This window comes from Abramis brama (genome assembly GCF_963993115.1).
Source record: "Abramis brama genome assembly, chromosome: 9".
In the NCBI taxonomy this organism is placed as follows: Eukaryota; Metazoa; Chordata; class Actinopteri; order Cypriniformes; family Leuciscidae; genus Abramis; species Abramis brama.
Genome location: NC_139971.1, coordinates 17,084,374 through 17,100,260, shown reverse-complemented (window position 1 = coordinate 17,100,260; position 15,887 = coordinate 17,084,374). Strand labels below are relative to the sequence as shown.

General features: G+C 38.6%; 1 protein-coding gene and 1 long non-coding RNA gene across 7 annotated transcripts in view; both read right to left on the bottom strand.

Annotated features, from left to right (window-relative positions):
* LOC311089688 (neprilysin-like) overlaps positions 1-15,887 on the bottom strand; it is a 226,044-nt gene that overhangs the window by 87,439 nt on the left and 122,718 nt on the right. The window contains exon 4 of the mRNA XM_084124586.1: positions 2,323-2,484. Coding sequence (XP_083980712.1) covers positions 2,323-2,484 — 162 coding nt within the window. The remainder of the gene's footprint in view (positions 1-2,322; positions 2,485-15,887) is intronic.
* Positions 7,653-13,560, bottom strand: LOC311089689. 6 transcript variants are annotated; one of them, XR_014607734.1, is made up of 6 exons: positions 13,448-13,555; positions 13,240-13,296; positions 12,866-12,957; positions 12,064-12,164; positions 11,030-11,177; positions 7,653-7,753 (listed from the first exon to the last, which is right to left on the bottom strand). It is a non-coding gene; the product is annotated as an uncharacterized lncRNA (long non-coding RNA). The 6 variants fall into 6 exon arrangements; XR_014607735.1 differs by adding an exon at positions 12,380-12,472 and having other exon boundaries at positions 13,240-13,554; XR_014607736.1 differs by adding an exon at positions 12,401-12,472 and having other exon boundaries at positions 13,240-13,554.

Below are 15,887 nucleotides of genomic sequence, written 5' to 3'. Positions count from 1 at the left end.
AGTGAAGATGAAGAAAGGGAGCGCTGTGTGCTCAGGCTCTGGCATTTTCAGCGTCGTCAAAATAAATGTCCGCCATGCCGTCAAAATAAAAGTCACAACAACAAGCGTGGCTTACGTCACTTCAGAGTTCCTACTGGTGGTGTGAATGCATCCAGGAAAATGGCTCAAGGGGAACATTTATTTCTCGAGGAACCACCCTGTGACTAGTTCCTATAACTACCCAGCGTGAAAACCCTCATAGTGCCTAAGTACATAGTGTATAAGTGCATAGTGTAAAGAGAGTCATTTGGGACACAACTTTTGTCTCACTGTGTCTGGTTTTCATTTCCTGTGTTTAGTTCATGTTTTACCTTGTTTACTGACTGTTAAATTTAACTTGACTAAATCTATTGTAGATTAATTCGACTAAAATCGTACACTGATGTTGCGTTGTGTTGCAATCTCCATGCCGCAACAGCTAGAAGCTGTCCACACTGAACGCGACATCTTGAAGTACGTCAGAAATAGAACAGGGTTTCAGTTTACTGTGGGAATTTGTCTGTATTTGTAAATACACTGCAATCAATATAAAGAAAGAAAAAAAATCAAACATATGTGACCCCTAGGGGGCCTTTTTAAATCAATCACAAGTGGATAACCACAATCTAAATTTTAGATGTTTACAAGCAGGCTATCCCAATGAAGGGAAATGAAAGGAGAGAGAGGGACTGGAGTATTATAAAAATATAAACAGTTTATTTTATTTTTCTCAAGTTGGACACACACATGAAAAACAGACCTTAGGCCTCTGGGCAACAAATTCAGGAACGGGGACAACAAAGTGCAAAATCAAGGTGTTTCAATAAATAGCACTCAATAAAAATTCAGCAAGACTCAAACACAGAATAAATAGGGCACATCACAAATCACATGCACAAAAAAACAAAAAAAAGTAATTTACACTCAACAAACCAGTGAACACACAATACAGTTGTTACCCCCCCAGGATATTGCACCAACCCAATGGCCTAAGATACAAACATTACATACACAAACATGAAACATACAACAACGCACACAAGGGAGAGACTGATGGGCAACACAGTGGGCCTCCCTCCCACACACACACACACACACACACACTCACACGCTCACACACAACTAGATACTAAAACAAGGCACAGGAAAAACAGTGGCCAAGATGGCATACGACGGTCCTCCCATATGAATGCAGACTGCAGCGTCGAGCCAAGAGCTTGTTTAGTTGTAGTACTGTAGCGATCGCTTTATTCCGTCTGGTTTTTACTCGTACATTCCCAGGCCAAAATTCTCAGCACAACAAACAGCACTCAGCAAACTTGTAGTGGTCACACTCTAAACCAGTAAATTTTCGTTGAAACGCGCAGACACAATTCGTAGCCGGTGAGGGCTCGTGAAGACAGGAAGCTGGATGTAACCACGGCACTGAATAACCGCACAAAAAGCGGACCAAGATCAACTCGTACAACCAACCAAGAATCCAAGGAACCAAGAGTCTGTAGCAAAACACTAATGAGAGAGACCGCCAGCTTGCTGGATTTAAAGGTGCAGCGCCAAATGACCACCACCTGATTCAATCAAGGCGCAATTCCCACTGCCTACGTCCTACCCGCTACACATATCTGAAAAAATATTGTGGGTGCTTTGTTTTTGTTTTTGTACAGAGCCGCATACATGACATGTGGGGGAAAAAAACAAGATATTGTGGTCATGAATTAGGAACTTGTTTACTCAACTTGGGAGCTAATTTTTAATTTGTGGCAACATTGTTAGCTTAGCAACATGCTGACGCCAAACTTTATGGAAATCAATTGTAAGTCAAGTCTCTGATGCACTTCACGTGAAGAGCACTAATTGAATGATGCTAATTGAATTGAAGTTTCTGCATATGTGCAGCATAATAATTGGTTACTAAACAGGTATGGTGTTCCATTTCAGCTTCCTTAGTAGACAACTGCTTATTGTAGGTAGAAGACAGCAAGAAGCTCACTAGGAACAGAGCCACATACAATTTTTTGTCATAAACATGATCTTAATGGGAGACATAGCTTGGCGGGTGGTGCACATATTCCGAAAAATTGTACACTTGTTTGCAGATGACCCATATTCGATTCTGGCTCTGTTCATTTGCCGAACCCACCCCCTTCTCCCTATGATTTCCAGCCATTTCTTCACTTTTATAAAACTAAAAGCAAAGAAAATTCCTGTTTTTCTTTTAAGCAGTCTTATTGGCTTTTATTGCATGTATTTCAGTGGCTTATAACTAACCCTACAGCCCATAACAGTAATAAGTTGTTGTTCTACCTTTGAGTACCACCTCCAGTTCATCTCTGAGGATGTCAAAGGTACTGTAACGTGAACTGGTCTCAGGTATGATGTTCTTCTTTAGCCAGCCACCACAGGCGTACTGATAGAAGCTGTCACAGGGGTTCACCGTTGGATCCATGTTCTCAATAAGACGGGATGCTACAATGCCAGAGAACATTATGTATTAACTTTATGATGATGACAAAATTTAATGACAAATATCTTTAAAGGGTCATGAAATACTATTTCATTCTTCCAGTTTAAAAAGAAAACTTTGAACCAATGTCATGAAAAGTGAGGTATATGCATTAATTCAGAGTGGTGATTGGCTGCCATGGCTGGAGAGTATACGCGTCTACGTCATCAGTTTCTGCGTATTATCATGAGAATAAACTTTTGTAATCCAGTCACTGTGCTGTATTATGCATGAGATAGCATTACAGCGGATCATTTAAATGTCACACAAGACGGGTTCGGCGCTGTTTGTTCACCTCTGCCTGTTCAGCTTTGCGTTCGTACACGTTCAGTAAGTGTATCAGTAGTACAAATGTGATTGCATTTTCCCGGCAATGTGGTCAGAGCTGGAGTTTGACTCCCAATGCATGGAAAATATGACTAACAATATTTAATATGTATATCAACAACATGTGGAGCGAGCATGAGAGTGATTTCTTTGTGGAATGCCGCGTTGAGTTTAACAACACTTGAAGTAACATGAAGCACAGTTCATATCTGAAAAACGTGCTATTTGAAAAACGTGATCATGAACGTGATGACAAAATGAATATATATATATACAGTGAGGAAAATAAGTATTTGAACACCCTGCTATTTTGCAAGTTCTCCCACTTGGAAATCATGGAGGGGTCTGAAATTGTCATCGTAGGTGCATGTCCACTGTGAGAGACGTAATCTAAAAAAAAAAATCCAGAAATCACAATATATGATTTTTTAACTATTTATTTGTATGATACAGCTGCAAATAAGTATTTGAACACATGTCTATCAGCTAGAATTCTGACCCTCAAAGACCTGTTAGTCTGCCTTTAAAATGTCCACCTCCACTCCATTTATTATCCTAAATTAGATGCACCTGTTTGAGGTCGTTAGCTGCATAAAGATACCTGTCCACCCCATACAATCAGTAAGAATCCAACTACTAACATGGCCAAGACCAAAGAGCTGTCCAAAGACACTAGAGACAAAATTGTACACCTCCACAAGGCTGGAAAGGGCTATGGGGAAATTGCCAAGCAGCTTGGTGAAAAAAGGTCCACTGTTGGAGCAATCATTAGAAAATGGAAGAAGCTAAACATGACTGTCAGTCTCCCTCGGACTGGGGCTCCATGCAAGATCTCACCTCGTGGGGTCTCAATGATCCTAAGAAAGGTGAGAAATCAGCCCAGAACTACACGGGAGGAGCTGGTCAATGACCTGAAAAGAGCTGGGACCACCGTTTCCAAGGTTACTGTTGGTAATACACTAAGACGTCATGGTTTGAAATCATGCATGGCACGGAAGGTTCCCCTGCTTAAACCAGCACATGTCAAGGCCCGTCTTAAGTTTGCCAATGACCATTTGGATGATCCAGAGGAGTCATGGGAGAAAGTCATGTGGTCAGATGAGACCAAAATAGAACTTTTTGGTCATAATTCCACTAAACGTGTTTGGAGGAAGAAGAATGATGAGTACCACCCCAAGAACACCATCCCTACTGTGAAGCATGGGGGTGGTAGCATCATGCTTTGGGGGTGTTTTTCTGCACATGGGACAGGGCGACTGCACTGTATTAAGGAGAGGATGACCGGGGCCATGTATTGCGAGATTTTGGGGAACAACCTCCTTCCCTCAGTTAGAGCATTGAAGATGGGTCGAGGCTGGGTCTTCCAACATGACAATGACCCGAAGCACACAGCCAGGATAACCAAGGAGTGGCTCTGTAAGAAGCATATCAAGGTTCTGGCGTGGCCTAGCCAGTCTCCAGACCTAAACCCAATAGAGAATCTTTGGAGGGAGCTCAAACTCCGTGTTTCTTAGCGACAGCCCAGAAACCTGACTGATCTAGAGAAGATCTGTGTGGAGGAGTGGGCCAAAATCCCTCCTGCAGTGTGTGCAAACCTGGTGAAAAACTACAGGAAACGTTTGACCTCTGTAATTGCAAACAAAGGCTACTGTACCAAATATTAACATTGATTTTCTTAGGTGTTCAAATACTTATTTGCAGCTGTATCATACAAATAAATAGTTAAAAAATCATACATTGTGATTTCTGGATATTTTTTTTTAGATTATGTCTCTCACAGTGGGCATGCAAAGAAGAATGCAAATCAAAGAATGGACAAAAAAATGTTTTGTTTTTGTTTTTTTCAAAGATTGCAGTGCTTGTAAACGTAATGAAAATATTTTTAGACATTTTTAATTTTCTTCCTCATTTTTCATATAGACCTATATAGTTCTATAAAGTTATAATGCTGATTTGTTGATATTTTGACCTATTAACACTAACACTTACTATTATATCTATAAAAAACACCTTGCTACATGTACTGTGCTAGACTAACTGGGACTAGTCACAGCACTTATGCTCTTGCATATTTTTGCCCTATTGATGGTTTGATTGCTTCTATTGCTTTTCTCATTTGTAAGTCACTTTGGATACAAGCTAAATGATTAAATGTAAATGTATTTCAAGAATTAACAAAACATTTGATTTGTTCATGAAAGTTGTTAGTAGTCTCTAATGATAAGATTTTTGTGAGTTTGTTGTCATAGGGTTATATATTTGAAGAGTTCAGATGCAAAAGCCTCTAAGTGCCATCTGAAATTTTCTTCTAGAATGATCATTTTTATCAAGCTTGTATATTTAAGTTCAGTAATTTCACTTAAATGACAATTAATAGGTAATTTTCATTGCCATTTAAGTGAAATTACTGAACCTAAATATACAAGCTTGATAAAAATTATCGGTAACACTTTACGGTAAGGGTACATGAATTATCATTAATTCATGTATAAATTCATGCATGAAATATGCATTCATTCATGCATTAATATCTCATGAATCATCAGGAACTAACACAAGTTCAACGTTTTTCATTCATGACTTCATGGATGAACAACACCTTAATTAAAACATTAACTAAGATGAGTACATCATCATGAATTATGATTTATTATGCATGATCATGATGTTTTCTTTGTTCACACAAAAAAAATGGTCTTTACCACCCATTGTGGATACAGCTATGGTTATGGTACATGAATCATCATGAAATCATGCATAAAAAAGTATTAATTCATGCATGCAAGACTACTCTTCGAATTATTAAAGGAATGTACAAAAATACACATTATCTAATGCATGCATACAGGCTAGAACAGTATATCAATTAATGTGAGAACTTTTTTTCTGAATTATGATCTGAGTTTCCAAGCATGTTCATGTCTTCTTCTTAGCCTGCAGGTAAATGGACAGACCCCAAAATTGGCCAATCACAGCACATGTTATACGAATTCTGTTGGCGTTCAAATACAGTAGTCATCATTAACTAAGCATTATTTATCTATGACTTCATCATGTGTGTGGCCCCTCAACTAAAGTGGTGACTTGGTGCTTTGAAACACTGATGAACAATGTGGCATAACTGTGAAATGACATGAATATGAACATGAAAGTTCAAGCCAATGTACTGTGTGGACACAAATGGACTTTGATCTTAACTTGCAACGTGATCTCATGAGAATACGTGTGTATTTTTTAAAGTGTAGTTCTACCATACGTACATTTATTTACGTTTTATACACAGAAACGTATAATACTGACGTATTTACAGCACTAAAACATATAACATTTACGTATAGACAGCACAAAAACGTAGGCTAATTTATTTACGTATAAACAACTTAAACAACGACGTACAAATTTGGGCGTATTCCTATTTAACTTATGCATATTAAAATCGTGGCATTAATGTTTTGACTCTATTGCATTCAATTGTCTTATCAATTACATTTTCAGTCGCATTTATTAATACAGTTTAACGTTATAATAACGTTAGGCTACTCATAAATAATAACATTTCGTTCTGTTAGTGCCTTCTGCTGCAAACTCGTTTCGTAGGATTAGCCTACATGGTGTTAAACAAGAATACACATAATACATATGGCCGACGTTGGCCCGATGCACAAAGTTCCATCGGCACGATGTCGCTCAGAGATCGTTTGCTCATCGGCAATATGTCGCCTCGACGTCGGCCTTTGATCGCAAATGATCTCCGGCCGATGTTTGAACGATGCAAAGCTGTAAATCTTTTGGCAGCTCTGTATGGGTTTTATAGGACCTTTATTTATATAGGTCGGACCTTTCGGGCTACTCCTTACATTAGACACCATGCGCTGCTTTCATTGACGCACGCACTTACGAACACACGCATGCACGCACACGCACACACACACACATACAGAGCGGAGATCGCGCTGCAACACTCACTCAGCAGCACATAAACTGTAGTCAACATTGCCCCGAGACTTAAATTGATAAAATAGCTTTGATACTGAACACATGCAACTTTCATCCCTCTTAATGGCCATATTCAAGAAAAAAAGTGGAGTAGTTTTACACTTCCATCTTACCTCGCACTCTTTCAACGTTAAACTGCTGGAATACATGCTCTGCTTCTGTGAACAGTAAACACCGCCTTCTATGATTTGATTGGCTATCTATTTGGATGGTCGCTGTAAGGTAGACCAGCCTAAAATGTAACTTTTAAACCTTTTTGCCATCCTAAAAACAGAGCAGAGCAAGAATTTCCAATATTGAATTTCCAGTTTGGCCATTTCTAACTATTGACATACTATTGTTATTATTGACGTATAATTATACACTGCAAAAAATGTTTTTCTTACTTAGTATTTTTGTGTTGTTTCTAAAGCTAAATTATCTGCCAGTGGGGTAAGAAAAATAATCTTGTTTTCCAATAGAATAAAGATTATTTTTCATACCCCACTGGCAAATAATTTAGATTGTTTTAAGCAAAAATTACTTAAATTACTTTCTGTTTATCTGAAAACAAAATAGAATTTCTTATGTCATTTTACTTCTCTAGTAAATGCTTCTTGATTTAAGAATTTTTAGATATTTGGACTGGAAACAACACAAAAATACTAAGTAAGAAAAGCATTTTTTTGCAGTGTAGGACTTGTCCCCCTCAATGTCTATGAACATATATACAGCCCTGGAGTTACTTGACTATCCAATATGAAAAAAGTAGGCTCTACTGACATTGAAAAATATCAATAACTGTCTCTAGTATAATGAACAGACACAATTCAAGTTAAGACATTTTAATGACACCAGAAAGAACTCCAGGAGAAAAGGGATCAAAAGGGTTCCTCAGCAACAATGTAGAGAAGGATTCTTCCTGGCAACCTGTAACAGAGTGAAAAATATTGAGAAAAAGCAGTTAGGACTAAAGCTAAGAATTGTCATTACACTGGATAATATAATTAAAAATCTAACAATCAAAGGTACATCAGCTGGCAAACCATTTAATAGTTTAATAGGTTTAATAGTTTATTTAAAGGGAATGATTGTGGTGGGTAGTTTGCTCAAACTATGGCAGCGATACAGCGAATAGTTGTTCTAAAAGACGGCGCCGTCCGCGGAGTGCTTTCAAAGGCCAGTGAAAGCATACTTTCAGTTAAGTTGTAAGTAGATGCTAACTGTTTCTCATGGGTTCGTATGGTATTTTAAACATTTACAGGGGTAAGTCTGTGATTTTATTGCCATCCGAATTAGGGATGCACCGATCCGATACTCAGTATCGGTATCGGCTCCGATACTGCCATTTTTGGCGGATCGGGTATCGGTCAGACAAGGCCGATCCAAATCCGATATTGTGCGTAGGCTATACTATTCAGTGTTATTGTTAAGCCCCACAAAAGACACACAAACATTATAAAGCACCATAAGTTTTCGTGCACAATATTATAAGTGTTCTGAAGCCATTATATAGTATAATGTGAGATATAAATTAATATTTAAGTCGTTAAATTCAAGATCACGTAAACGTTTCCCTCAGCTGCGCTGTCAGTCATTCTCCATTCAGCATTCAAACAGCGCGTCGCGTTCGGTTACGACAGTTAACACGATGAAACTCTCTCCAAGATGATTCAATGTTACTATTATTATACTTGATCTGTAGATAAAGGTCTATGGTTTCGCATAAAACAACTTTATCTTGCTGGACTTTATTGCTGTACCTTAATCATGTTACTTTCTACGGGTGTCTGTTAGATCACAACACTGGAGTAAAGTCAGGTACTATTTGCTCTTCACGCGCACAGTAACTGAAATTTAAAACTGTTAAAAGAAAATGCTGAATAGACTATTGCATAGATAGATACTGTATAATACACTACGCATCAATATGTATTTTCTTTGTGCTTTAAACTTTTCAATGCGGACTCGACGCGTTGCGCGCTGTGACTCATGTTGCTTCAAGCGCATCATTCTGCGCTCGGGATGCGCATAAGCGCTTTGTGCCGCACTGTATTGGAGCCTTTCATATCATAATACAGTGATGCAATGAAACATTATCAATAGCCGTTCTTGTTCTGTCCTATCTATTATGTTGCTACCTCATTAAACAGCTGTGCTATACATTTAAAAAATGTCTCAAATTTATTGTAGGCTATAAAATAATTTATATTTTTGATTTTTGTTGTTGTTTTTCATGAATGTATTTTACAACAATACAAAGAGCAATGTGTCAAGTTTTACCAGATTTAGTGTTACACTTATTGTCTCTAATTTGTTCCCCACTAAAAAATCTTTTCACAAAATGTTCAAATTTTATACAATTATTGTGCACTCGTGATTTTTCTAGACTAAATTTGACTGCTGAATTATCCACTAATCTAGTTTATAATAGCATTTATGTCAGATTATGATCATATATTTTTTGTTGTTGTTTTTCTTTTTTTCAGTTCTTATTATCAGTTCAACACAGAGTTATAGAAATTCTACTTGATAAAAAAAAACTGCGCTGGTATCGGTACGGATCGGTATCGGCCGATACTCTGAATTTTTGGTATCGGATCGGATCGGATCGGTTCTGAAAAAATGGTATCGTTGCATCCCTAATCCGAATCCATAATGTCAGTGTTTTTTCTCACCCAACCCGCCTACATTTCTTAATTTCTTTTATAAAGAACACCTCTTTCTCACATAACGCAGTGAAGCAGCCCCTGCACGAGTGAATAATTGATTCTCGAGCCATCGATATCAGCAGATTCAGCAGCATCGCCACGGGCAGCACTGGGTAACGTCACACGTAAGAAGGAATATCTTTAGCAGCTTTCTAAGGTATGGTTCGGGGAACACGCCTATAAATGTTAGTGTAGGCCATCAAAGTGTACTTAGGATGGGGAATTGTTTCATTTGGACGATGGGGAATTGTTTTAATTTGGACTTTGTGCATGCTCTTTGAGAAAGGATCCATAAACCTGCATGAAATGACTGACAGACAAGAACGGTTGGACCTAAAAATATCAAAATTAAAACTACTGCGGAAAAAGACACCTACATCTTGGATGCCCTTCAGGTAAGCTAAAACATACCAAAATTTAATTTCAAAGTGAACTATCCCTTTAAGAGTCTTCGTAGCACGCTAAGAGACAACGTTATCGGGAAACCCAGCCCAGGTGTTTATGAATGAGACACTGAATTAATTGGTTTTAAAAGTGTTTAAATTAATGATTCAATTGAGTATATATTTTTTTTAATAGACTGGAACATGTTATTCTGATGTATGTTATCGTGATCTCCATTTTAAACAAAACAAAAACGATTTTAAACCAAATAGATTCTCAGTTTATCCTGAATTAGGGGCCGTTCACATATCGTGTCTAAAAATGTGTGGAAAGTGCTCTCTCCTTTCTACAAGCACTTGCGCTCCCGTGGCGTCTGTCGTTGCTATGCAACCATGAACTGCGCTCTCCATGATGACGAGGAAGTATCAGCAAAGGATTAATTGATTTCTAGCCCTTGCATTAGCTTACTACTACTACTACTAAATATACTACTAGATATATTTATGGAGATGGGAAATAAAAACTCGCCCTGTACAGCTATGATCAGCTGTTCAGCCGAGTTTTCCATGTTGTTACGGAAAGGCCAAAGCTGATCGGTTAGTTTTTGTCACATGACCTGCGGTGCGCTTGTGGCATTCTGAAAAGTTGAGATGTTTTCATCTCGCTGTGGAAAAACGAGCACGCTGCATCGCATGCGCGTCACTTCTATTATGGTATTACCGGTGTTGTCACACTTTGACTACCTGGTGGGGAAATATCCGAACGTATGACTTACAGAAGGTACAATTAACTAAGAACGTTTCGGGAAACACGTATTAACGATAAGGTACAGCTTAAGGTATAACTTAGGAACGACGTAGCGTTATGAGGGTTTCGGGAAATCCAGCCATTATCATAATTAATAACGTGTTTCCTGAAACGTTCTTAGTGTTGCGCTTTTATTGAGCAGGTCATGCAATAACATAAATTAGTTATTTACACCAATAATGTGATGCGGATGCTGGGCAATCTGGTGAGTTTTGGAGGTGGAGCATTGAAGAGAGGGGTGTGTTTGTTTGGGTTCATTCCAAATATCAACTATGTCCAACAGCGTTTTTGAAATATCGCTTACCCCATCTTAATATCTGGCAGTTTTGTGTCCATCTATAGTTGCCATCATCTGAAGTCTTCGTGAGTGTTTGCATCATCTGAAGTCTTCACAAGTGAGGCTGGATCCACACTGGATCTCGCTGTAATCTCTAGTGAACTTGCTGAGCATCCTGAGATAGAAACAGGGAAGCAACAGGAGAAAAATTAGCATAGCTGCAGTTCATATTATTTCAGGCAAAAGATGATCATGTGCACTTTTTACTATTTCATCACATATTAACTGTAAAACAAGATTATGAGATGTGTTAATTGAATGCTTGGCTAATGAGTTGTGTCTTTAGTCTAGATTTAAATTGGCAGAGTGTTTCTGAGTGTGTCTGAGCCCCGAACATTATCAGGAAGGTTATTTATGAAAGTAAAAAAGTAGCAAAACTCGAGAGCATAAAGATGTGAATTTGAGAACTTGTCCCCTGTAAAATACAAGTCCAAAGTTGAATTTAGAGATTTGCACTCGCAGAACGTGACTTAACGCATAGACAGTGATATTAAAATAAATAAATGATAATTCTGTAAAACCATAATAATTAAAAATAGACTACTATGTACAGTTAAGCGTTTTCCTCACATAGAAAACTGGTAGAAAACCACTTTATGAGGTTTTTTAACATTAATATGAGTTCCCCTAGCCTGCCTATGGTCCCCCAGTGGCTAGAAATTGTGATAGGTGTAAACCAAGCCCTGGGTATCCTGCTACACCTTTGAGAAAATGAAAGCCGGTAATAATCATAAATGTTTCTTGAGCGTCAAATCATCAAATTAGATATATTAGGATCATATGAAGCTGTGATGCTGAAAATTCAGTTTTGATCACAGGAATTAATTACATTTTACAATATATTCACATAGAAAACAGTTATTTAAAATTTGTTATATTATTTCACAATATTATTGTTTTGAATGCTGTCTTGGTGAACATAAGAGACTTCTTTCAAAACATAATTTTTTTACCAACACAATTAGTGTATGTTTGACATTAGTGTATGTTTGAAGTTTTACTTAGTAATCATATGGTTCATAGCGCCTTAGAGATGATGATCCGAGATGATGATCCGCCCAACTCTGCTACGGTGGAGGCCAGGGCATCAACATTGAAGGATCTAGAAACACAACAAACCATTTGTCACAGAGCCAACAATATTATTATATAATGCCAGGTTTATTACAAGTAAGAAGCTATAGCTAAGCTATATTATTATATATTATATTATATTATATTATATTATATTATATTATATTATATTAAGCTATATTATATATAAGCTACAGCAGAAGTGAAATGCTTTTCTGAGATGAGTTTCTGAATCTATTTGACCTGCATCTGGGCATGGAGTACCTATGGCCTGAGGGAAGTAGCTTGAACTGGCAGGACAAAGGATGACTAGGGTCAGCTGCCCTCTTTGCCACTCTGTTGGAGTAAATGTGTGAGAGAGGGGGAAAGATTGCCTGCAATCTTGCTACACGTCCTAACAATACTCTCTAATCGATTTTTTGTTTTTTGCAGACAAGGAACCAAACCAGCAGATAAAACAGAAGGTTAAAACAGACTCAATAAAACAAGAATAAAAAATTCTCATCAAAGTGGGGTCAATGTTAAAATTCCTGTCTACGGTAAAAATGCATTTGCTGCTGGGCTTTGGCACAAACAGCATCAGTGTATGATTCAAAACATAGCTTACTATCAATTATTGTGCCAAGGTACTTGTATCTCAATAGGTTGGCCATCAATGATAGTGAGGGGAAAAGGGGGGGCTCTGTTTCCTAAAATCAATAATTAATTCTTTAGTTTTGGATTTCCTACCTGTATTTCCTACTTCTCCGGCAGCAGCTTTCTTCAGAAATGTTGAAGTCGTGGAGCTTTAATTCCCTCTGTTATGGGTTATTTTGTTGCTGCTGAAATCACAGAACATTTTTTTTAATCAATATTTGTTTACCATTGAGCTAGTTTCAACCAATTTCCTCACTCCATGTAAGTGACGTCACCGATTAGGCCTATACGTTTATGTTTACGTTTGTGTAAAATAAATTAGCTCACTTCCAGGTAAAACCTTTACAAAAACCTCTCATATACACATAATAGGCGATTAAAAGCCCAAACTTTCATAAACAAAAGCTCAACCGAGTTAACATTAACTTAGCTTAACTTAGCTTAACTTAACGTAGCTGCTAACTTACCTCTTCTGAAAACGGTTGAGATGCTAACGGACTTTTTCCGAAGACACAAAACCATGTCTATAAAAGTAATTATTCAACATAAGCGTATCAATTACAAGTAAGAGAAGTGTCAAGAACAGTTGTGTGTATTATCCGTGTGATATTAGAGATTAATATCACCTGAAAGCAGTGAAAACAACAGCGAGAGAGAGGGAGATTTCCTGCTTACCAGTCGCAGTGGTCCCGCGGCGTTTCCATGGCAACTCTGCGCCGCGGCCGCTCCAGTGTTTGAAAGGGACTTGAAAGTTCACGCGCACAACGCGACATCGGCCTCCCGTATAGAGCATCACAGGCCCTGTCCCAAATGGCACACTCCGGACTTGTGGACTTCCTCAGAGTCCGCACTTTGGTGACGTCATGTAGTGCAGACCTATAGGGCCCTTGGCGCGAGTCCACGAGGGTGCATTGAGACAGTGGTTCCCAAACCTGTCCTGAAGGACCCCCAACACTGCACGTTTTCTTTGTCTCCCTAATCAAACACACCTGATTCAACTCATCAGCTCATTAACCCATGTGATAATGAGCTGATGAGTTGAATCAGGTGTGTTTGATTAGGGAGACAAAGAAAACGTGCAGTGTTGGGGGTCCTTCAGGACAGGTTTGGGAACCACTGCATTGAGAGGTATTTTTGGGACAGACTCGATCGGCACGCCGGAAATAACGGCCTGGTTGTTGTTGGACAGGAGAAATCACATTTTTGCGCTCTGATGTCTTATCTCCATGTCAACTACACATCCTAATTTTACAGTTCTATATTTTGATATTGTGCATATCACCTGGGCATTAAACAATAGATATATCATGCTTATTTAAATGATGTATACAGTTGTACATAATAATAGGCTAGGCTACATAATGTTCCATTTGAACTAAGATTACAATTTTAAAACATAATTTAAACATAATTTTTTCAATTTACAGGTGTCAATATTCATACTATGTTTACATATGACTCAGTAAAGCCCTGACATTTGGTACTATTTATTTAATGAATCATAACACGATCGTATTATTAAACACGCTATTATTATGTTTGAGACATCAACCACTGGTCGATGACCATAATGTTTGTATAAACTGTAGGTAACAACTGGTAAAATGTACATTTAGGTCATAAAAACCGTAATATTTTCTTCTCAGCCATGTCAACAATTATCCGTGAGTGAAATCTCCTCCCATCTGTTGTCTGATTGGCCTTTCGCAAGGATTCCTGGGTAGTTAAAGTGTGTGGAGCCTGCTTCTATGCGGGCTTCACGGAAGACCGCTTCAAGGGTACAAAGGGGGCGCTGCTGAGCACACTTCAGAGCGGTAAAATGCTGAATGGGACGGCCTACGGACTCGTAGACTCAGCGAGCACGCGCAATTCAAGTCCACGAGACCGAAAGTCCGCATGAAGTGCGCCATTTGGGACAGGGCCACAGTCCCGCCCACAGCCGGTTCCGGAAGTAAAAATTCAATACAATTTCTCCATTGACAGTTGGGATATAAGCCATAAAAACGTAACCATACATGGTAGACTTAAAACCAGCTACGGCTGTACTAAGCGATTGTATATGCTCATATAACCGCCAAAAGTTCATGGGGCACTAACCTTGTTTTGGGATAAATGCCTTTTATTCGCGATGTCTTGGAGAAGTACTTCATTACCCACAATCCTGAACAATCCCACAATCCCACAGTGATGCATCTGATTGGTGGAGCTCGTGTAACTGTCTGGTTAAACCCCGCGAAAGTCGAGAAGTCCGTGAAGACTGAAGATCATTAAAAAAAAAACCTGTGTTTGTTGCGTTTTTTGCACGGTAGACTTATCAGTGCAATCATGATCTCCTTGGCTGCCATGATGGCTTTTTTCAAGGAGGAAAACAAAAGTGTTAAAAGGGGTGAAAACCACTTCAAATCTGGTCATGTAGTTGAGTGTAGCGTGTCCGAGGGTCAGCTTGTGGGTTTTGTAAGGGCCAGCATGAGGGACAAGACCTACAAAGTTGTGGTGAGTTTTGCAGGGAGATGGCAACGTTAGTTAGCATTATCGTTCACTTTAGCTAGGCTACTGTAGCCTCCATATGGTATGAGTCATATCAAGCATTTTATGATGCCACTGTCAAAATAATATTTAGCTTAGGCATACCTCTTCATGCATTTACTGAACATTTGTGTAATAATTTATTCATGGCAAGTTAATAAACTGAATATGATGCACTTTCTGGTTTGCTGACCATCACTGTTTAATTTTCACTTGTTATTAAAAAAATACATTAAATGTTATTACAATTAAGGATGAACTATAACTTCATGAATAAAATGAGCATGGACCACAAGTGGGAAATTGTTGAGGCATTTGTCTGCAACCTGCCCGTGGGCCGCTGAAACTGATGAGCAGAACGCCGCGGACCGCCAAAACTATTAAACCTTGCAGGCTGTTGGTGACCCGGCTACCGGCTACCGGCAGTTTCATAAACACGTCCACACACAACACAACATGCTAGACATTACAAATAATTGTAAAGTAGGCTAGAATGCATGCTACATGTTTTGGAACCTTTGAACAGAAACATCTTCAACCTGTCCTGTCAGCAGAGTGTCCTGTAATATTGAGAACAGGCGCGCTCAAC